The sequence below is a fragment of the Vulpes vulpes genome, chromosome 7 (assembly GCF_048418805.1).
Source record: "Vulpes vulpes isolate BD-2025 chromosome 7, VulVul3, whole genome shotgun sequence".
NCBI lineage: Eukaryota > Metazoa > Chordata > Mammalia > Carnivora > Canidae > Vulpes > Vulpes vulpes.
The window spans coordinates 83052962-83077294 of record NC_132786.1 but is presented as its reverse complement, the minus strand read 5'-3'; the positions used below and the strand labels follow the sequence as shown (position 1 = coordinate 83077294).

The 24333-nt window shown below is 34.7% G+C and overlaps 1 protein-coding gene across 6 annotated transcripts in view; it reads right to left on the bottom strand.

Annotated features, from left to right (window-relative positions):
- The window catches only part of ANKIB1 (ankyrin repeat and IBR domain containing 1), a 133587-nt gene that overhangs the window by 75400 nt on the left and 33854 nt on the right, over positions 1-24333 (bottom strand). For all 6 annotated transcript variants that reach the window (XM_026003743.2, XM_026003747.2, XM_026003746.2 and 3 more), the window contains 2 exons: positions 12053-12331; positions 1570-1870 (listed from right to left, as the gene is read on the bottom strand). In XM_026003743.2, the coding sequence (XP_025859528.1) occupies positions 1570-1870; positions 12053-12240 (489 nt within the window). In that variant the 5' untranslated portion in view covers positions 12241-12331. The remainder of the gene's footprint in view (positions 1-1569; positions 1871-12052; positions 12332-24333) is intronic.

Genomic DNA, 24333 nt, shown 5'->3' with positions numbered 1-24333 from the left:
GTTTTCACATTTTTAAATGATTGAAAGAAAAATCAAAAGAGTATTTCATGACATGTGGAGATCATGAGAAAGTCAAGTGGGAGTGTCCATAAACAAAGTTTTATCACAACACTGCCATGCTCATTTGTTTATATACTGTCATGGCTATTTTCAGGCTACAATGGCAGTTGAGCAGTTGTCTAAAATACTATTTGACTTTCACAGAAAAAAATTTGTTAACCTTTGGAATGATTCTCTGAAATATGAAAAAAGTAGAATTAGAGGGGCTTAATTTATAGTTTGTCCTTAATATATGTTTAACATATAAGCATTTTCAACTTTCAAACAACTGCAACCCATTCTTCTTTGTGTCACTTTGATCTCTTAAATAACTCTGAATCATTAATATTTGTGAAACACCAGATTTTCCTACTTAAGAAGTTCTGATAAATACACCAAAGTGAGGATTCAACACAAGCACCTGGTGTTAGAGAGTGGTCAACAGAGATAAATAAGAGGGCTGGCCAAAAAAAAAAAAAAAAAAAAAAAAAAAAAAAAGGAAGGCTGGGCAAGTGTACAGTCAAGTATATGTAAGAGATAAAGATAACTTCACATAGACTAAATGATATGCTGGAATTTGTCGAGGAAAACTAGAATAAATGCAACCCAGGTATTTATAGGGCTTTATTTGGGATGTTTTACATTAAGTCAAGAGCTCTTCTGAATACAGAAAAATGAAGTCACCAAATGATGAGTTTATGAATGCAATATGCTGACAGATCAAAAGTTAAAACATACACATTCACACAAAGCAAATCATCAGGCTTGTCAATTCAGAATAAACCTAGCACCAATTTCTTTCACTGAGCAAAAATTAGTACCATCATTATGATTGTAATTTTATTTTATTTTTAAAGATTTTATTTATTTATTCATGAGAGACAGAGAGAGAGAGAAAGAGAGAGAGAGGCAGAGACACAGGCAGAGGGGGAAGCAGGCTCCATGCAGGGAGCCCAACATGGGACTTGATCCCGGTACTCCAGGATCATGCCCTGGGCCGAAGGCAGGCGCTAAACTGCTGAGCCACCCAGGGATCCCCATGATTGTAATTTTAAATTACAAATGTTTTTTAAAAGACCAAAATAAATATATTCATTAAACTTATCCCCTGTGGAGGGAACTGAACAATTCTAGGTAATACAGCTACCAGTCCCACTTGCTATAAGATTTGCCATATCCAGTATGTATAAACTGGCTTCTAAAAAAATCAGCCAAAAAGTAGAATATATCTCTACTAGAACCATTACTTTAGGCAACAAGTGTTTAATTGATGACTGTTATCTTCAGGAATGTTAGCCAATTTTTAATTGCTCTTGATTTCATTTTATTCCCAACTATGTTTAACTATGGGTTTGTTTTTAATTTTTCCCTAAACAGGGGAATTTAAAAGGGATCCAGATTCTTTTAGAAACACAAAGAGGACAAAAAGGACTAAAGTAAATGTTAAGATAAGCAAAGCAAACTCTGATTATTACATATTACCAAGACACAAATTTTACAGAATGCAGGATATTAAAAAACAAGTTTTACCTCAACACAGGTTTTCATCCCTGAGGCAGCAGCATAGTGTAGGGGTGTGTTTTTTTTGTTATCAACTGCATCAATAGCTGCTCTCTCATATTCTCCTTGGTCAAGTTTTGCTCCTTTCCATCTTAAGATCATCTGCAGACAATCTGCTCTTCTAAAATCATCTTCTGCAGGCCGTGCTAAGCGAGGATGAAGGGCTCCTTCAGATATCATAATTTGAGGTCCCATACATAACAAATGCATAGATGTTTCATTGTGCACATTCCTTTTATTTGGATTTCCATCTCTACCAAAAAGAAAAGTCCTAAAATGGTAAAGAAAAAATGAAAACCAGTGTCTTCTTGTCTTGAACTGAGAACACACAAAAGATAAATTTAAAAAATAAACTCTATTTCTAAGCTGTTAATGTCTATTGATGTCCTGTTTCACAATAAGCTGAATGACTAATTCTTAGTTAAAAAAATTCCATTCCAGAACAAAATACTAAGAAAAAGAAAGCTGAGTATCTTTACAGTATTTGTTAATAAAAGAGGGATAGAAGAGAAAAGAAAATGAAGAAAAAATAAAGGAAAAGTGAAGAAAAAAGGAAGGGATACAGGAAGGAAAGGAATAGGAAGGGCCACGTGAGATTCATATGTCAATTACATGAATGCCTAAGGGTGCATTACTAAATAAAATATTCCACACCAACTTTTCTCTTTTCTTTACTGTTTTGCCCAATTTCTAGTTACATTTTTACTTCATAAGGGTGGTGACAATTAATATAAGCATAGCAAGTAGTGCATAAGTCTAGGACAAATTTTTAAATCTAGAAAACATTTTTCTACTTTAAGGTCATTGGCTGGCACTATTTACACAGTGTAATATTTTATGAAGTGATTAAGTTGTGGTTAGTTCTAAAAGACCAAGATCTAATTCCAAAGTGGTAGCCTTTACCAATGATAAATCTGGGTGAGCTCCCTTAACTAATGACAAACCTAGATCTCAGTTATGCCTAGCTCCTTAATACATCCTTGAGTTAGGATTATAGAATTAACAGGTGAGCCAATTCAGTGGCTTCAATAGGTTATTGGAAAATGAGTTGGAAAAAACCTGCTATAATACAGTCAACCTATACTAGAAAACACACAAATACATTATGAAATGGGAGTCTAAGTCCCATATCTGGAGATGAGTGCCTACATTTACTGTGGAGGGCTGATATCATTTGCATTTCTATGCTGAAGTACAGAACAGAAATGGGAAGACAGCAGAGCCAAACTAACACCTAGGTACATCTGGATTGCTTTTAGGTTAGTTTCGACTTAGACATATGGGTCTAACAGAAAAAAATGACCATAAAGGAGTTAGGATGGACTCATCAATTGGAATGAGTTAGTCAAGCTGGAAGGCTTTTATGAGAAAAAGGTTGTGTAAGAAGTTTTAAAGCAGTAGAAGGTCCAGACAACTCTGGATATTTCCTGTTCTTATCATTCAGGAGTCTAGAGAGCTCAGCTGTAGAGCCTTTCAAAACCAATCCATTAGGTTTTTAGCACTACATTGATTTGAACTGTCCTGAAAGTAGATGTTGGAGTCTCTGGAACAAAAAGAAATAAATTATCACTACTTATAATAACTATGTCAGTTTCTCATACCCTAACTCTTCCTACTGGGAAACTACAATTAGAGCCAAATCAGACATTCTTCTATCTTTCTACACTACAGGTGAGTATGGTAGGCAGAATAATGCTTCCACCCCAAAGATTCTGTCACTCTTTATGTGATCTCAGGCAAATTATGTAATAATAGCTCATTAACAACTATTTCATATCCTTTGACCAGGTAAATCTATACTTCTGAGAATCTATCCTAAAGGAAATAACTTAAAAGAAATAAAAATCCTGTGGTCCCTGGGTGGCTCAGTCAATTAAGTGTCCGACTTAACTTCAGCTCAGGTCATGATCTCAGGGTTGTGGGATTGAGCCCCATGTTGGGCTCCTCCCTCAGCAGGAAGTCTGCTGGAGATTCTCTCTCTTTCCCCTGTGCCACTCGCCGCTTTGGACACAGGCACATGCACAGACTGTCTCTCTCTAAAATAAATAAATAAATCTTTAAAAACAAGGAAATAAAAATCTATAGGAACAATGACATTCAACACTGCTACTCTGAATAGAAAAATTTGGAATTACTTAAATGTCTGGTTTATAGGAGAAATGGGAAACATAAATAAGAATATCTATAAAGTAAAAATTTATAGTCATTACAAAGTCTATAGATGTTTAGCTCAAACTAGAAGGGAACACAGAATAATTCTAACAGTTGTTTAAAGGAGGAAGGAACATGGATAGTTTTGTTTGTTGAAATGACCATAATGTTGTCTAACAGTTTAAAAAAAAAATGAAAACATACAATATTTTCCTGTTAACAACTGATGATAATATGTATTTATAATGGTTGAATTATAATGGGATTGTAGCGGATAACCAAAATAAAACAATACTCTAAAATGTGTTCAAAATTAAAGCTTTTTCTAGGAAATCATTAACAAAAATGTTTCATTTTCTTAAAACTTTAAATTAGGAAGAAATTATTAAAATTAATTCAGATTCTGTAAGATTCTATATAAGCCACTTTTATCCAGCCCTTCCTATTCCCATTTCCAATATATTATGACCCGAGCCAAAGGCAGACCTTAACTGACTGAGCCACTCAGATACTCCTGACTATTCATTTATATCCTGGCCGTTCTATAACCTTGATTTCCATAAGTACACACCTTCTCAAATATCTCTTAATTTTTTTTTTTTAGCACAACTTGTCTTTACCCATGATGATAGCTCCACTTCCTAACCCCTTACTGGAAGCAAATTCAGTTCTTGAATCCATTTTCTTCTTCATATTTCTTTTAGAGAACAAATCTATTCTCAAAGCCATTTATCTTTCAGTGGCTTCTATGAATATACTTTGTAAACTATAAATTTTTATCAGAACCAAATGACAGACAATGGTGGTGACATCATAGTTCTATTAAAGAACTTCTACTACTTTTGTGGTCATACTACTTTTGTGGTAATCATTAATGCTCTATCATCCTGTCTGACTTCTCATCTGACCTCTAGACTATATTCTAAATCCTTCTAGGATCCTTTATATGCAAGAGTGCATATTCCTCATCAGCTCACATTCAACTGAGTTCCCTCCAAAATAACAGTCTGCTCTGCCAGAGGCTCAATTTCTTGCCACCAACACTCCTATTCTCCCAGTCACTAACACATACATGTAACTTCAGTTCCTTTTAACTCTTCTCTTTCATGCAACAAGTACTGAACAGTTGTTATTTAGCAGGTAATATTTTAAAACTTAGGCATACTGTGAAGAAAACAAATTAAGTTCCTGTCTGTATGAAGTTTGCAGGCAAGGAGGGATAGGAGAGGAGAATTTTAATTCATTTAAATCCGTTTAACCCATTAAAAGAACTTAATAACTCCTAAAACATAAGAGCCAAAAAACAGAAATCAAGGATTAGAAACTCTTTTAATTCTCAAAGCTTGATATTAATTAAGAAGGTTTTATATTTTATTTACACTATAAGACAGGCCCCTTTTATTTCTAAAAAGGAGAGAAGCTACTCTGTAAAATTTACAGAATAAGTATTATAATTCTCATTTTATTTTTTTGTTTTTTTAAAGATTTTATTTATTTATTCATGAGAGACACACACACACAGAGAGAGAGAGAGAGAGAGAGAGGCAGAGACATAGGCAGAGGGAGAAGCAGGCTCCATGCAGGGAGCCTGATGTGGGACTCGACCCCGGGACTCCAGGATCACACCCTGGGCCGAAGGCAGGCACCAAACCGCTGAGCCACCCAGGGATCCCCTATAATTCTCATTTTATACATGACTTCTCGTAACTAGGACACACTGATTGCAAAGTCTAATAGTGTTTTTGCTACATTAAGTAGTAACTATTTATGAATATGGACTTAGTTTCTCATGAAGGAGGCACTGTGATGTGGTATAATGTAAATAAACAGCATTTGGGTTCAGAGAGATATAAATGCAAATTAGCTGCTAAACTGTAAACTACTTTTACCATATTATTTTGCCTAAAAAGAGGAAAGTTATGCCTGCTATTGCACGTACCATAAAGGTAAAGGAAATGGTGATAAAAGCAAGGTCTTATTCCACATGGAGGCTTTCTATGGCTACTAGGTCCTTGACTAAGTATATATACCTTTGTCTATCCATGTATTTCAAGCATTAGGAAGCTAGCCAAGCTGAGTCAGGGATTATACTGAAGCCATAGACAGGTACCTCAGATTAAATGAGGCATCATGAGAAAAAATGGTCATTAGTTTGTTAGGAAGTCTACCAAGGGTAAATACAATGAAATATTTGAAGCTATCTAAAATACAAATAATTAAAACAGATTTGCTATTTTATTTAATGCTGATGAGTAAATGCTATTTAATCTTATTCCACATGACAGTGTTACGAAGAGTAATTTCGTGGGATGCCTTGGTGGCTCGGTTGGTTAAATGTCCAACTGTTGGTTTTGGCTCAGGGTGGTAAGAACAAGTCCTGCATTGGGCTCCACGCTCAGCACAGTTTGTTTGTCCCTCTCCCTCTGCCCCTCTGCAGCTCACATGTGCTCTCTCTCTTGAATAAACAAATAACATCTTTTAAAAACGGAGTAATTTCTTAATTCCAAAAGCAACTAAACATTTAATATAATTTGATTTGTTATTTTCTTATCTAAATCAATTTTTGAAAAACAAAATATATAGATTTAGGAAATCAGAGTTGTGTATTCTTAGGAAAAGAGAACAATAATTTGTTCTGATTCTAGTATATGATGTTAAAAAGCTTTAATAAAGAAATTATAAGCCACTGATCTCTCCAAACAATTAAGGAAACAAAGAAGAAAATACTCCAAAACTTTAGGCTGAAATTGAAAGTATAAAGTAAACATATAAGTACAAAGTTAAGTATAAAACAGATGGCCAAATCATAAAAGTAGTCCAAACTGGTAATTAAAAAGAATATATGTCATATTTCCTATAGGACTTTAAATACTCATTCAATAGAATGATAACCACATGACAGAAAAAGACAGATATATTCCTGCTTAGAAGAGTCAAGAATATTGAACAGATCAGCAATTCTTAAACTTTTTGGTCACAGGTCTCTTTTACAACTTTATTATTTATTTATTTTTATTTTTAATTGTTTAAAAAGATTTTATTCATTTATTCATGAGAGACACAGGGAGAGAGGCAGAGACATAGGCAGAGGGAGAAGCAGGCTCCTTGCAGGGAGCCTGATGTGGGGATTCAATCCCAGATCACGACCTGAGTCAAAGGCAGATGCTCAATTACTGAGCCACCCCAGTAATTGAGCACCATTTTACAACTTTAAAAATTAGGGAAGTTTCCTAAGAATTTTTGTTTATGTGGGCTATGTATATTGACAGTTATCATATTAAAAATTAAAACAGGGATCCCTGGGTGGCGCAGCAGTTTGGCGCCTGCCTTTGGCCCAGGGCGCGATCCTGGAGACCTGGGATCGAATCCCACGTAGGGCTCCGGGTGCATGGAGGCTGCTTCTCCCTCTGCCTGTGTCTCTGCCTCTCTCTCTCTCTCTGTGTGTGTGACTATCATAAAAAAAAAAAAGAAGATAAAAATTAGACATTTAAAAAATAATTATTCACTGGGCAGCCCCGGTGGCGCAGCGGTTTAGCGCCGCCTGCAGCCCAGGGCGTGATCCTGGAGACCCTGGATCGAGTCTCACGTCGGGCTCCCTGCATAGAGCCTGCTTCTCCCTCTGCCTGTGTCTCTGCCTCTCTCTCTCTGTCTCTATGAATAAATAAATAAAATATTAAAAAAAATAAAAATAAAAATAAAAAAATAAAAAAATAATTCACTAAAAAACCCATTACACATTAAATATTCTTAACTTAAAATGAAAAAAACTAAATTTCTTTTAATGTCTAGCTAACAGAAGATGAATTCTCATGGTATTCTATCTGTTGTGATAAGTTCTTTTGGTTCAAAGCATATGAAGAAAATACAGCCTCTATAATGTTAGAAAAATGAGTAGTATTTTAAAATGCCTTTTCAGAGAACTATAAATATTCATATTTGATAGTATACCAAAAATTCAACAAGTGGCCATTTCTTACATTACTTGCAATGTAAAATCTGAAACATATCAGTGAACTTTTTGTACTCCGTTACATTAAAGTCTACCGGTCTACTTTTCATTTGAATATATTTTTTTACCCATGTGTAATTTTTAAAAATCACATACTATCATCCAAAAATACCAATTAACTGAGTTATGCAGATTTTTAAGACATTGTCACTTTTCACTATATAATATTTTAGAAAATCACATTAGTTTATAACAATGCCAATCTTATCATAAAAGTCTGTAAGTATCTGGGAGCTGCCAAGATAGAGGTAGTGATACAAGTTTTTCAAAATTTGAATATTCATTTGAAGGCTCAAGTTTTATCATTAGCAACAACTTTTCTTTGAATTGATAGGCTCACATAATTCATTTTCAAGAAAATGTCAGCCAAGTATCCTAGTCCAAATAACCAGTTTTTGTTGTTGTTTTTAGCTTAAAATGGTGTTTCATGAAAAAGCTGTGGTTCAACTTAGACTCAAATAGCAAAGTGCTCTTATTCAAAGCTATCATATACTTCAGTATTCAGAAGTGCTTTAGGTATTCTTCCCATCAGTCATATGGACTATTAAGAGATGTGTACTCAAAGATGGAGATTAATTAAAAAAAAAAAACTTTTACTAAAAAAATAACTTTTACTGCTTCATCAAGGATACTTTTTTATTTTTTTTTTTTCATCAAGGATACTTTTAAGTGAAGCTGGCTTTTTTTTTTTGACTGAAGTGGCAGGCAGTGATGAATACAATGATTACTTGTAAGACTGACTACCACTGTCTTAATTCATCTACAAGCATCAACAGTTTTATCCTCCAGTTTTTGTACTTATATTGCAAATGTCAACACAGTGAAAAAGGCAAATAACACCCAAGTATTAGTACAAAAACAGATTTGACCTTGTGTGCCTCCTGAAAGTCTCAGGATCTCTAAGTCCTTAGACATACTTGTTTGATAACTTTCTTAACAGTGTTTTCCAATTTTAGGAAGTATATTTGTAAACTGTACTATAAATGGTTAAAAAACATTTTGCTACTTGGTTTCTTTTGTGTTAAAAATACATATTATCTTAGTAATAACAATACTTAAATATATTTTACTTTAGTATTCCAAGCAAGTTTTAGACTTGCTTTAAATATCATCATAGTGTTCAATGTTAGCAAGCTAAAGCAATACAAAAGTTCTGTAATCTTACTGAAAATACTTAACTTTTAAAAAAAAAGCTTTAATAGATTAAGCATTCAATATTTAATTTATTGAAAACATTACTGTCTAGCATTGTATTTACAATCTTTACAGTTGAGTGGAGAAGAGAAGTTTAATAATAATAAGACTTTATTTATTTATTTATTTATTTATTTATTTATTTATTTATGATAGTCACACAGAGAGACAGAGAGAGGCAGAGACACAGGCAGAGGGAGAAGCAGGCTCCATGCTCCGGGAGCCCGATGTGGGATTCGATCCCGGGTCTCCAGGATCGCACCCTGGGCCAAAGGCAGGCGCTAAACCGCTGCGCCACCCAGGGATCCCTAATAAGACGGTTTAAAATCTAAGTTGTAGGATTTCAGAAAACAAAAAATACTGCAGGTCAGAGTAGTTAGAGGTAAATTCATGAACAAAGCAGAAACCAAGTTAGGACTTAAAGGAGAGGCAATTAGAAGAGAAAGAAGACATTTGAGAATCAAGGAGCAACACAAATAAAGCTCTAAGGTGGTGGCATTTCTAAAGATGGGGAGAGCACAGAAGAAGTCAACCAGCCTCACTATAGGAGCTTGTTTGAGAGTAATGAGAAATCGGGCTGACTGGGTAGAATGAGGGCAAGGTCAAGGGAGCTTTGGAAGCCAAACAGAATAAAGCAGACAATAGGGTATTGTTAGAGTTTTACCACAATGGAAAAAACATTAAAAAGTATATAATTGAGCAAGATTAATCTGGACAAGAGAATATGAGAGGAAAAGACTTGCAAAAAGAACACTTAGGAATCAGATATTTTTAATGTTGAAAATCAAGCACAGGTTGAGAAGAGTGAGCTAAGTTTGGGGCAATGGGAATGGAAAGAAATGAATTCCAGAGATAAAACTTAGTGAACTTTGTATTAGTAGCAGGTTAGGTAAAGGAGAAGAGTAAGTCAAGGATGATTTGAAGATGTTTAGGATTACAGAAATGAGAAGTAATAACATTTTTGAGAACATACTGTGTCCTAGGCAGCATGATAGATATATAACACATTAATTAATTGTCCCACAAGCTGTATGTAACAGATATCTATATTATAGATAAGGGAACTTAAGCCCAGAGTGATGAAATAACTTGCCTTGCTAGTAAGTGGTTTACACAGTCCCAATACATAAGTTTATCTGACTATAGAGATAAGAGGCTATCACAGTGGTTAAAAAGCCTAAAGCTTACATTCATCAATTTGGGCAATTAGCTTTGTCACTTATAAGCTGCTAGAGATCTGACAAGTTGCTTAATCTTTCTGTGCTTCAGTTTTCTCACCTCTAAAATGCAGAGTAAACTACCTCCAGAGTTGTAATGAGGATTATATGAGAGAATGCATGTAGACACTGTTAATAGTGCCTAGAAAACAGTAAGCACTCAAAACATTTGCCGTTATCTTAGCACAGCATGTTAGTATCGTTAATGTAGGGAAAACCCAATTGGGGGGAAAAATACAAAATTTCAAACAAGATGAGTTGGAGGTGGCTTCTAAGTAGGTATCTTTAGAGAAATGAAAACAAAAGATAAATGCAAATAGGAGAGGTTATGGAAACACTAAGCCAATAATTACCTATTTTATTTTTAATAAAAAGAAAAGTTACAGCGATGCCTACTTGATAAAGTCATGGGTCTGATGACTTAATTCATTCATGGAATTTTTTTGTTCACAAATCCTGATCCTAAAATATTTTCTTGCGCAATGATTTACAAAACTGTTATTAACTTTGTGTTCGATATTATGCTAGATGCTAGAAGTACAAAAGTTAAATTTTTACATTAAAAGTACTTTAAAAAAAGTATTAACTGAGGTGGAGAGAAATATACAAAATTTTAAAGTACAATGATACGTAGTATATACCAAATAAGTAATACATACAAAAAATCCCACAGAAGTTAAAAAAAAAAGATTGACATTCCTTTGGGTTGGGACAGGCTAATAATAAGATAGATAAATCCTGTACAGGGCTTTGAAGGAAGGTTAAGACTTAGATAAGAAAGAGAAAGCTGAGAGGAGTTGGGGAGGGGACTCCTAGCAGAGAGAACAGCATGCACAGGACAAAGCACACATGGCGTTTCAAAGAAACCAAAAAGAACAGCTTAATTTGAACAACAATTTGTATTAAAAGAAATATAAAATAGGTTGAAACTTTTTTATCAAGTTCTAAAGAGCTTTGAATACTGCTTTATGAATTTTATTTCACTATGTAAGTAAAGTCCTCCTCTTCCGGCATCAGACTTTCATAACTGCATAATCTACTTCTAAAAACACTAAATTTGTTTTTGAACTACCCTCTGCTTCTCTCACTTTATAAACTAGCAAATATAAAATTTATTTCTCATGTAATATGGTAAGAATCTTCACATAAATGTGTTTGCTGTCACTAATGCTTTCTTGTTGGAGATTTTAAGTTTCTTAGTATTTTTGGTTTTAAGGAAATGTTTTGCTTTTAGAAGAAGTCTTTTCAAGTAAATGAACCCCATTAAAAGGAAGGAAACTCAAATCTGATTATGACTAGATAAGGCAAATGGATATTTTTTCAATTTAAACTAGCTAATTAAAGCTGAAAACTTTGATGTAGGCACCATTCCCTGCAATTTTTTGATAGCTGTAAGTACTTTTCTGGAATTGAAATGTTGTAAATTAAACACTAAACTATTACCAAGATATCACACTATGAAACATACCGAGGATTAAGATATATTTATAGCCACAAGAATATGTGAACCAACCTATTAAAACTTTGTCTAATTTAGGCATAATTTAAAAAATTTTACTTAATAACTTAGCATAATCAGTTTTAGAAAGTTTAATTCACTAGGGTGCCTGGGTGGCACAGTCAGTTAAGCATCCAACTTTTGGTTTCAGCTGAGGTCTTGATCTCAGGGTTGTGAGCTAGAGCCCCATGTTGGGAAAGCCCCATGTTGGGACAGGCTCTACTCTACCCTCGCTTGCTTGCTTGTGTTCGTGCTCTCTAAAATAAATAAATCTTTAAAAAAAAGTTTAATCCACTATAATACCATACAACATGCATATTTTCAAAGATCAAGGTCTTTTTTTCCCTTTCACAAATTTATTAATTGGTTTACAGTAATACTTACCCCAGTATTCTATTCATTCCATGTCTAGCAGCATAGTGTAATGGAGTATTGTGCTGGTAGGGCTCCCCATAAGATGTATTTGGATCAAGAGATTCTTTCAGTTGAGGGTTGTTTTCATAAATTTGGCAGGCCAGGTTTTCGTCACCATTGATGAGTGCTTTACGGAATTTGGTGGTTGTATTTCCCATGTTTTCCTCTGTTTTTTTCTGATAGGCAGTGGCACTTTTTTCCTTCCCCCTTCAGCCACTTCTTGAATGTTTCTGCAACATGTTTCACATTCTAATGGAAGAAAAACATTATATTGTAAAACATCAACTATAAAACAGTATCCTAAATAAACACAGTTAGGAATACTAATAAGACCTAGGAAGCATACATAAGGGAACAGACTAAATTACGTTTTACTAAGTTTATCTTAATAGACCAAAAAAACTCAAAATTTTAACACTGCCCAAATTAACTTCTTGTTAAACTGTAACATTTACCCACACAGAGACTGTTAAGGTTTCACAGGCTGTACTTTGTACTATGAAAGTTACCTACATATATGAGCCTTTCAATTTTCCTTTTCACACGGGCAGGAAATAACTTGACTGAATTTCATGGTTGAATACACTTAAATCTGTCTAAATTATGCATAAAATAGATTCAGCCAATTTGTGAGAGAGTGAAAAACCTAGGAAATTTTGCTCATATGTGAACTTCAGAATAGGTGTTAAGTTACAGTAAAAAAAACCTCCAACAGTCCTTGGCCAGTATGTTCAATGTATGCTAATTTTGCTCCATTCCAATAAATGTTTCTGAATCTACTCTTGAATTATGACAAAAATTAGTGATAAAGGAAATAACATATGTGAAGGCAGGTATGAAATGAAAGGACTATTCAAGGAATGGTAAGTACAGATGGAGTTCAGGATCTCTAATGTTGAACTAACAGAAGATAGAACTGAAAATAAATAGGGGCCAACTAAGAAACTCATACTTTAATGTGTAAAGAATGGATAATTAAAGGCTTTTATGCATGGCAGTGATATAATTATTTTATGCTTTAGAAAATTAATGACTGGGACAGCATAGAAAACAGAATGGAGAGAGAAAAAGAGACAGAATAAGAATCAATCCATCATGTTACCCAATGTTACCTAGTGGCAGTGGCAGGCTGGGCATTAAAACAGAACTTTAAGAATACAGTTGAAAAAAAAAAAGAATACAGTTGAAAATAATATATACCTGTTCAACACAAGTTTTGTACAGGGTAGTAATAGTTTGAACAGAATACAAATTAACAGACTGAAAAACAAATGAGTTTTTTTTTTTTTTTTTTTTTTTAAGTTTCCTATCAAACAGAGGTTCTCATCCTTCCTTGGCTTGATTAACCTGGAGAACTTCAAGAGTCCCATTAGCCAAGCTATACTCCAGAGTAATTAAATCAGTTTCTAAGGGGTGGCACAAGGGCACTGGTACTTCAACTACTTGAGCGATTTCAATGTGCACACACCACTGTATAATAAACTCGTAACTCCCTCTAGCCAAGTGATTATATCTGAGTATGGAGATGAAGATGAACAGGCAGGGTAAGACATCTGCTAAACCTATTTTAGTGATAGGTGTTAACTACTGACTTTCTAAAGCAGTGTATATTCTGGCCCACATCTATATTTAATGAAGTCGCCATTTGAGTGTTTTAAGGCTTCTTTGTTATTGACATTTTTACCTTAAATATGCAAATACCTATGTATAATAGAATGAGTAAAGAAAGACAAAAGATAACTGAAAGAACTACAGTTGACATTTTGTCAAATAACCACCCTATTTATAATGTATGTAAGTATGTGTTTTATGCATAATATACACAGTATAAATATGTATATACATACATTGGATCACTACATAATTTAAATTTTTAAAAATTTTTCAGAGGGTTGCTGAAATCTTTATCATTTCATCTAGAATGAGAGAAGATCCCTCCCTCTGACAGTCTTACACTTATCATAATATACTAAAGACTTAAGCAAGTGCTCTATAAGAAAAGTAAATTCTATCCAAGATGTGAAAAAAGAAATATCTAATAAAGCAATGATATCTTGGGGTATTTATTTAAAATAACAAGACACTTTAAAAAAAATCAATAATACTCTAAATGTGCTGTCACTCATGGTGAAAGGCATAATGGCATCTAGAAACCTTTTTGTGGTTCTCAGTTATTTTCAAGTCTGTTTCATTTTTAAAATTTGAGTTCAATAAGCCTGAAAATCAGCAGGAAATGCATCATTTAAAAATCATAGCTCCATTCTCTCAGATGATCCTTACAAGTCTCACCTAGAAATTTGCCAGATGTGTCCTTTAACTTTTTCATATACACAGCTAGTATAACCTGAGGTGACTGTTTCCTCTTTGTTTGAATCAAACTGGTAATAATTCCCCAACTCTAAGATAAATTAATATACAGAGCTTCATGAGGCAGGTGAAGGACTAGCAAAGGGGTGAAAACAATTCCTTATTTGGGGCTTTTAAGTTTTACAGGAAAAGTGGTAAACTATAGTACTTGATAAGTTATTTAATGAAAAAAGTAAGAAAAATGTAGCCTATCAATGGACTCTAGAAAGCATTCCTTAATTTCTGATTAACTTTTAATTATGAAGAGTTCTATTACTCTTGCTTTAAATCTTTGTCTTTTAACTTCCCTTTTCACAGGTTAATAATCTGAAAAAAATTTCAAGTGCACCCAAATTAATAAACTACTCCCAGAAATCTTTTATAGAATATGCAGTTCTTCAGAAATAACATGCTCTTAACTTCTGTTTTAGAAGTTCTCTGTACTTCAGAATTTACAGAAGTAAATTATTTTTAAAGTCATAATCATAGATTGAAGTTATTGACCTAAATGATATAATTGGTTCCCATTCTTCATCTATCTAGAAGAAAACTTTTTTTTTTTTAAGAAAACTTGTTATACACATCGACCATCTACTTCTAATTCATCCTTCTGCAACTGTCTGCACTACTGATAAGAATAGCAATTATAAATCTACAACTAAACATCTCTTAGCCAGAAGAAACAAGTAGTAAGTTCATTCAAACAGTAAGTCCCAACCCCATTCCACTGTAGGTTGAAATCCAAGAACTGTCTTCATTCTCTAATTCAACAAGCACTATTAATCTTTAGTTATTTTCATTCATCACTATGCATCAGAATAACCTGGAGAGGTGATTTCATCTGGTCTAAGGACCAGAAAGGGAATCTTAAAAAACCTCCCACTTGATTACAACATGCAGGTCAAGAGTTGAGGACCACAGATTAGTTTTGAAATTGCACTAAGCCAAAGGTACTGGCACACAGTGTGATGGCAAGGAAAAGTGTTGGAGTTGGAAAGACTTGTGCTCAAATTCTGTTTTTATGTTAGCAAGTAACTTTTGTTTTCTTGCCTGTAAACCAGCAGTATCAATATCTTTCTTCAGTTGACAAATATGTATGAACAAAAAAATATCATTGAACCTATGGGGTTTATATATTCTAGTGGGAGTAGAAAGATAAACATTGTAAGGATGTGATTTTATTCTACATGCAACAATGAGCCATTACATGTTTTAAGCTACATCTTTCAGGCTTTAGCATTTTTAGAAAAATGCATTCATAGTTTATCGATATCGATATATGAATCAATAGTTTGATCATTTTTATTGCTGACTAGTATTCCATCGCATGGGTGTACCACTGTTTACCTATTCACATATTAAAATACAGGTTGGTTATTTCCAGGTTTTGACAACTGTTAATAAAGCTATCATAACATTCACATACAAGTTTTATGTGGATGTATGCTTTAATTTCTCTTGGGCAAATGTCCAGGAATGGAATTGCTGGGATATGTGAGTCATTTGTTTAACTTCATGAAGAAGCTACTAAAACTGCTTTCCAGAGCAGATGTACCAACCAATTCATTCCTATCTGCCATGTATGAGAGTTACAGTTGCTCTGTATCTCAGTCAACATCTGGAATTATCAGTTTGTTGGGAGTTTTCTTCCCTTTTTATCCCATATGGTAGCCAACCTAATGGATGTACTGTGGTACCACATAATGGTTTTAATATTAATATTAAAGATATTTCTTAGATATTTCCTAACGATTAATGATATGAATCACGCTTTGATATACTTACTTGCCACGAAGTGTATCTTGATTGTATATCTAAAATGTCTCAACAGTTTTTTTTTTAAGATTTATTTATTTATTTATTTATTTATTTATTTATTTATGAGAGAGAGAGAGAGAGAGAGAGAGAGAGGCAGAGACACAGGCAGAGGGAGAGGCCAGCTCCATGCAGGGAGAGCCTGCCATGGGACTCAATTCCGGGTCTCCAGGATCATGCCCTGGGCTGAAGGCGGAGCTAATCTGCTGAGCCACCCGGGGCTGCCCTAAAATGTCTCAACAGTTTTTAAGATGGATTACTGTTGAATTTCAGTTCCTTATATATTCTGTAAAAAAAAAAAAGTCTTGTGATAAATGTGATTTGCAAATATTTCTTCTAGTCTGTAGCTTCTCTTAACTCGAACCCAGGGCTGAAGGCAGCACTAAACCACTGAGCCACCGGGGCTTCCCTATCCACAAAAATTAAATCAAAATGAATTAAAGAGGGCATCCACCACCCGCCCCTGTCGCTCAGCGGTTTAGCACCACCTTCAGTCCAGGGTGTGATCCTGGAGACCCGGGATCGAGTCCCACATCTGGCTCCCTGCATGGAGCCTGATTCTCCCTCTGCCTGTGTCTCTGCCTCTCTCTCTCTGTGTCTCTCATGAATAAATAAATAAAATCTTTAAAAAAAATGGATTAAAGATGTGAATGTAAAACCTGAAAACCATAAAGCTCCTAGAAAAAAACAGGTGGCAAGCTCCTCGGTATCACTCTTAACGATGATTTTTGGCATAGACACCAAAAGCAAGGCAACAAAAGCAAAAATAAACAAGTGGGATATCAAACTAAACAGCTTCTACACAACAAAGGAAACCATCAACAAAATGAAAAGGCAACCTACAAAATGGAAAGAAAATATTTGCAAATCATTTATCTGATAAGGGGCTAATATCCAAAATATATAAAGAATTCAATCAACTCAGTAACAAAAAGCAATCCATTCAAAGATGAACAGAGGATCTGGACAGACATTTTTCCAAAGACATACAGATATATGGTCAACAAGTACATGAAAAGATGGGTCAGCATCACTAATCATCATGAAAATACAAATAAAAAACATAAGGCGTCATCACCTTAGATGTTAGAATGGCTATTATAAAGACAAGAAATAACAAGTGTTGGTGAGGATGTGAAGAAAGGAAGCCCCTGGATAGTGTTGGTGGGAATGCAAATTGATGTAGCCATTAGGGAAACCACTAAGGTGGCTCCTCAAAAATTAAAAATAGAACTACTGTATGATCCAGCAATTCTGGATATTTATCCAAAAGAAAACAAATACACTAACTTGAAAAGATTCATGCACTCATGCAGCACTATTTACAATAACCAAAATATGAAAACAACCAAGTATCCACTAATGGATGAATACATAAGGAAAATGACATATATATATAAATATATACATAAGTATATATATGTGTGTGTGTGTGTGTGTATATATATATACTGGAATATCATTCAGCCGTATAAAAAAATGAAGTCTTGCCATTTGTGACAAATGGTTGGACCTTAAGGGCATTATGCTAAGTTTAATAAGTCAGAGAAAGATACTGTATGATCTCTCTTATATGTGAAATCTTAAAAATCAACGAACCAAACAAAAACACAGCTCATAGGTATAGACAACAGACTGGTGATTGTCAAGGGCAGGGTATAGGGGATAGGCAAAATGAGTGAAGGGAATCAAAAGGTACAAACTTCCAGTTATAAAATAAGTAAGTCATGGGGATGTAATGTACATCACTAAGCTAGCAATACTGTATTGTATATTTGAAAATTGGTATGAGAGCAAATCTTAAAAAGTTCTCATCATAAGAAGAGAAACTTTGTATGTATGGTGATGGATGTTAATTAGACTTACTGTGGTGATCAAATACTGATTCATTATGCTGTACACCTAAAATTAATATAATATTGTATATCAGTAATACTTCAGTTAAAAAAATAGTTGACTATATTTGTGTGCATCCAATTCTGGACTCTATCTTGTTTCATTTTTCTGTGTGCCTATTCTTTCAGCAATACTGTATTATCTTGATTACCAGAAGAACTGACATCTTAACAATATTGAGTGTCCTGATCCATGCACATGATATTTCTGTCAATTTATTTATGTCTGGGACACCTGGGTGGCTCAATGGTTTCAGCGTCTGTCTTTGGCTCAGAGCGTGACCCCAGAGTCCCGGGATTGAGTCCCACATCAGGCTCCCTGCACGGAGCCTGCTTGTCCCTCTGCCTCTCTCTCTCTGTGTCTCTCATGAATAAATAAACAAAATCTTAAAAAAAATTTATTTATGTCTACTTTGTCTTTTCAGCATTTTGTAAATTGGTTGTATCATACAAATGGCATACGTATTTTGTTAAATATATACATATTTATTTTGGGGGAGTGCTATTATGAATGGTACTATAAAAATTTTTAAGTTCCTATTGTTCATTTCTAGTATATAGAAATACAACTGAATTCATATATTAGACCTTGTAAACTATAAATTTGCTAAATTAATCTATTCTAGGAGTTTTTTGGTAGATATTTCATCTAAAGTAGGCTCAATGTCTTCTATGAAGAGGGGAAGTTTTATATCTTTCTTTAACACCTACTTGCCTTTTCTTTTTCTTGTTTTATCATACCGGGTAGATTGATTTTTTTAGCGAAAGTTAGGAAAAACAGAATTATTTGTATAGAGTATATAAATATCTCAGGGAAGATATTTAATAATAATCAAAGTGAAAAGTGGCAATTTTACAATGAAGAAACATGGGAAATACCACCTTAACCAAGGGATTAAGATTAATACCACCAATAACATATTGACATCATTTCCCCTGACTTAGTACACTGAAAAAAGCACATTACTACTGTAGTATTCTTGTGAAAAAGTGCATAACATCGACCTAAATATACGAAAGTATCAGATAAACTCAAATTGAGTGACAATCTACAAAGTAACTGGCCAGCACTCTTCAAAAGTGTCAAGGCCACAAAACATGAGAAGGGACTGTACAAATATTCACAGATTAGGGGTGATTTAAGGAAATGTGAGAACTAAATGCCACATGACATCAGAGATTGAATTCTAGAACAGAAAACAAAGTCATAAATGGAAAACTGGTAAAAACCAAATAAAGTATATAATAGGTTAATATTTTACCAATGTTAATTTCTTAGTTTTGATAATTATACTATGATTATACAAGATGTTTACATTACATCAAGCTGGGTGAAGGGTAGGCAGGAATTCCCTGTCCTACTTTTTTTTTTTTTTTTGAAGATTTATTTGAGAGAGAGCAAGCGAGCAGAGGGAGAGGGAGACAAGTAGACTCCCTGCCGAGTGAGGGTTCCAATGTGGGGCTTGATCCCAGGATCCTGAGATCATGACCTGAGTCTAAATCTAGTCATATGCTTAATCAACTGAGCCACCCAGGTGCCCCCTCTGTCTTATTTTTGCAACATTTCTGTAAGTCTAAGATTGGTTTAAAATAAAAAAGTGAAAAAAAAATTCTCCTAGCTACTGTGTTGAGAACACAGGAAGGCACAGATAGAAATAGGGAGACTGATCTGGAGGATACTAGAGTAATCTAGTTAACAAATTACAGTTTCATATGCCAGGATGGTACAAATTGAGGTGATGAAAAGTATTTGCATTATAGATATATTTTGAATAGTATTTCCTGAAAGAAACCTTTAAAGAGTGTAAACAGGGCAGTGTGGGTTATTAATTATCCAATAAAATAACAAAAGGAATAAAATAGGAACAATGTCCTAAATTCCCAAATCCTTGAAAACCCATTCCCCACTGGGAAATGAGTAGAAAGGACACTCTAAGAAAATCAATGCTATTTATTACTAATTTTGGTACCAAACTTCTAATCCTTATGCAGTCTCTTAACCCAGAGTATTTAAGCTATGCTATGTGTAAAACACAAGGTCTACTGGCTCCTCTAGCCTAGATTTCTCTGATGGTGAGAAGAGACAGAGAAAGAAAGGAAAAAAAGGTTAAGACTAGCTGCCTAAATTCATTACATTCCTGCCACTTTGTACTAAAATGTACAAACCCTAGGGGCCCAACTATATCTCTAAAGATTCTATGATGTTAAAACTTTCTTTTAGAGGGGAATAAGGAAAAAAGCATGTCTTGCTCTCTTCTAGAGCTTAAGGTATAGAGTTAGTTAGCTTCGGTGATACAGGGTTAAGGATGTGATCAGAGAAGTATGCAGGCGAAGGGGCAGTGGTAGTCAAGTCTTTTGGATTTACCTTCTATAAAATCTTCAATGGTTTCCTACAAATAACAGATTATACTCCAATTCTTAGGAAGAGCATAACTAAGGCTATACCATAAAAGTGCTTTTAAAAACAATGAGTTGGGGATTTGCATAAGGAAAAAAGCTGAGGTAAGGCTTAATAGCTAGGTAGGACCAGACCCTTAGATTCCTGTCCTAAATCTGGCTTCAGCTTTCAACTTAATTTTAGATCATCACAGTTCTTAATGGTATTTCCCACTTCTGAAATGATAGAAGGATTTTATGTGATACCAGTATGATAATTATTTTGACTTTAAACTTGGCCAGTGTAATTCGGTGTTATGTATATATCCCGTTTGCTCTGACAGACTGATTAAATGCAATGGTGTAGTGAATTGAAAAAGCTTTTAAGCTAGACAGACCTAGGATCTTGACAAGTCTGTTAATGACAACATCCATTTTGTTAAGAAAATGATATTTATTTCTGAGGGCCATTGTAAAGATTAAATGTAATAATGTACATAAAGTTCCATAACTCATAAGGAATAATTGATACAACATATCCTTTATTCCACTATAAAGCACACCATAAAGAATACCTTATATTTTTCTATATGAAGAATGTTTGTAGTACTGAATTTTTACTAATTAAACTAATAAAATCACAGAAATAGGACTACATTTAAATCCTATCAGAGTACACTCCCTAGATTTAACCATAAGAGCTTTAATGGCTTGTAAGTAAATGCTTTCCACATTAGATAACCTAAAAAGCCTATCCTGAAATTGACCATAAGATGATCATCGAAATCCTATATGAAATGTATTTGTATTTTTCAAACTTCATATGTTAGATTATCATGGGCATTTAATGAGATACAGGTTGTCCCAAAAGGTGATGCCAAGAAAACACGATTATTTTTTTTTTTTTTAAGATTTCTTTTTTTTTTTTTTTAATTTTTATTTATTTATGATAGTCACACAGAGAGCGAGAGAGAGGCAGAGACACAGGTAGAGGGAGAAGCAGGCTCCATGCACCGGGAGCCCGACGTGGGATTCGATCCTGGGTCTCCAGGATCGCGCCCTGGGTGAAAGGCAGGCGCCAAACCGCTGCGCCACCCAGGGATCCCGAAAACACGATTATTAAAAATTAACATGACTTAAGGTTCTCCTTTTATTCTTTTAAGAACTGGGATGGCAAAGATTGAAGAACTGCCATTAAAAAAAAAATCCATGAAGATTTTAGCAACTAGCAGTAAGAATAGAACGTACTGCAGTAAAAGGAAACTGCCATAGTTCCTTAGGACATTGACTTGAGATAAAAAGGCTGAATTTGATCGACCAAATGACACAATAAAGAAGGCCTTCAGAAATATGTCAAGCTAGTGAAAAGCTACTGTGGAATCTTACATCTTCCTGTAAGGTTACTACTCACAGCAGCAGCTGGTCTCTAAGCACCCTTCACTCCTCAACATATATTCCTTGATCTTAATCCTATTACTACCACGATCATACCAATCTCGGCCTTGCTACTAACTTATTATGTGGCCCTATCTATAAATGACGTCAGTTCTCATTTTCTCCCTGGTCAAATGGACTGTTAAGGCCCTGTGTATTCTGGCCTCAGCTGTTCTCTCTCTTCCCTAGCTCCTGCTTCTTTTCCCCTTAGGGTGTTGCTCTATTTGCACACTGTCTGCCTTCTAGTTTTTCCTACAAGCATGCTCTGGCCTTGGGCCCTGTTCATTTGCTCTTCTCTTAGCTGGAAATGATCTTCCTCAAAGAGCCCTTTCTTGGCCACTTTTAATACTTTATCCCTGCTCATCTTTTCTTCATAAAATGTATGTAATGATAAAATAATGATTTACTTCTTTTCTCTCTCCTCCACTAAAACAATTTCGTGTAGGCAGCCTTTGTTTGTTTCACTATCATATCCAGCCCCAGGAGTAGTAGTATCAGGCATTTGTTGAATGGATAACTGAGTATATATATATATGTGTATGTAGGGTTCCTAAGCTCCCTTTACAATTCTGGTATGTTATGATTAACTTAAGGGCTTGTGGAATTAGTGAACATCTCAGATGTTCAGGTCTGAGCCTGAGGTCTAAACAGTCCTTTCGGTTCCAATTTTTTTTTAAAGTAATCTCTATGCCCAACATGGGGCTTGAGCTCATGACCTGGAGATCAAGTCACATGCTCTGCCAACTAAGCCACCCACGTGCCCCTTTGGGTTCCAATTTTTGATGACTGGCTTGCTTTAATGGATCTTTTAAAATTTCCAAATGTAACACACACATCCTAACACACAGCTACACATATGCACAAATTGACAAATATCACTTAATTCAAGGATCACTGTATACTATGCGTGAAACACAATACACAGACAATATTTCCTAGCCTGGAATATTAGTCCTTATACAGTTTAATCCCAACTTACTTTGATAACTTCAACTCTAACCATATTCCTTTCCAGAAATCCTATATACTCTGGCTATAGACTGTTTATTCTTCTCTGAGACATACATGTAAGCTTCTGTGCCTTTGTCCTCACTGGTCTGTTAACTTGGAAGGTATGGATTCCCCTTCATACTTGCCAAATACCTCATCCTTCACAACTGCCAAATGTCTTATCTTTGAAGTCCAACTCAAGTATCACCTCTTCTCTGGAGTCTTTCTTGATCTCTCAGGGAATTCTTGTTCACTCCACCATAGTGATCATCACTGTAGTCTACTTACTTTACCTGTTTGTCCTCTAAATTTAATCAACTATAGGCTTCAAAGGCCTTAATCATGTGTTTGCTTTCTCCTTATTGCTAAGGGCCTATTCCTGTGCCTGGCACAAATGTTTATCCAATTGGATGTTAACAAGGCACCACAACTAAGAAGGCTTTCTAACCTTTACTGGCAGACTTGATTGGGTAGTTCCTCCTTCCGACTGTTCAAAAGTTGGTTTCCTTATATTTCTACCCATACCAAACTTTTTCTTTAAAGGACCAGACACTAGATATTTTAGGCTTTGTGATTCATTTGATCTTTGTTGCAACTAGTCAATTCTGCTGTTGTAGCTTGAAAGCCACAGGCAATACATACTAGAACAGGTATGGTTGTGTTCTAATAAAAGTTCATTTAAGAAAACAGACAGGAAGGTTTGGTCTATGGGCTGTAGGTTTGTCAACTGCTGATTTGATGGAAGGAATACAGCATAGAACAATTGGGTTAGAATCCTGTATTTACTATTCCCTAGTTTCTAGCACAAATCCCTTAATCTCTATATATCTTAATTTCCTCATCTATAAAATAGGCATAAGGTCACCTACCCTGCAGGATTGTCATGATTATTTATATATAATACAGTGCCTGTTGCATGGTAAGTACTCAATAAATTTTTTTTTTTTAAAGAGCTATTTTAGAGAGAGAGAGGGTGAAGGAGGGAGGAGAGAGAGAGACTTCTCAAGAAGACTTTCTGCTGAGAGCAGAGCCCAATGTGGGGGCTCAATCCCACGATCCTGGGTACTCAATAAATTTTATCTCCCTTCCTCTATCAGGATATGTAAGCCATTTGTAAAGATTCAGCTGCTGCCTTTACTCAATACTCATTCTTTTTAACAGTGAAACCTCAAGAAAAATGTCACCAACTCTATGTTCTATACCAGGAATGATATATAACTGGTAGTCTAGACTTTATAATTTATCAGGTGTCTATTGGCAAGTTTAAAAACTGTGTTTTTTCAACTATCTTTTGAACCAAGGTTAATTCTATTTTCATTACATTCATAGGTCAGTGCCAATATTAATAAAGGTCTCTCCTATGTAACTGCACTTACAAGTACTAAGTGAAAGGGA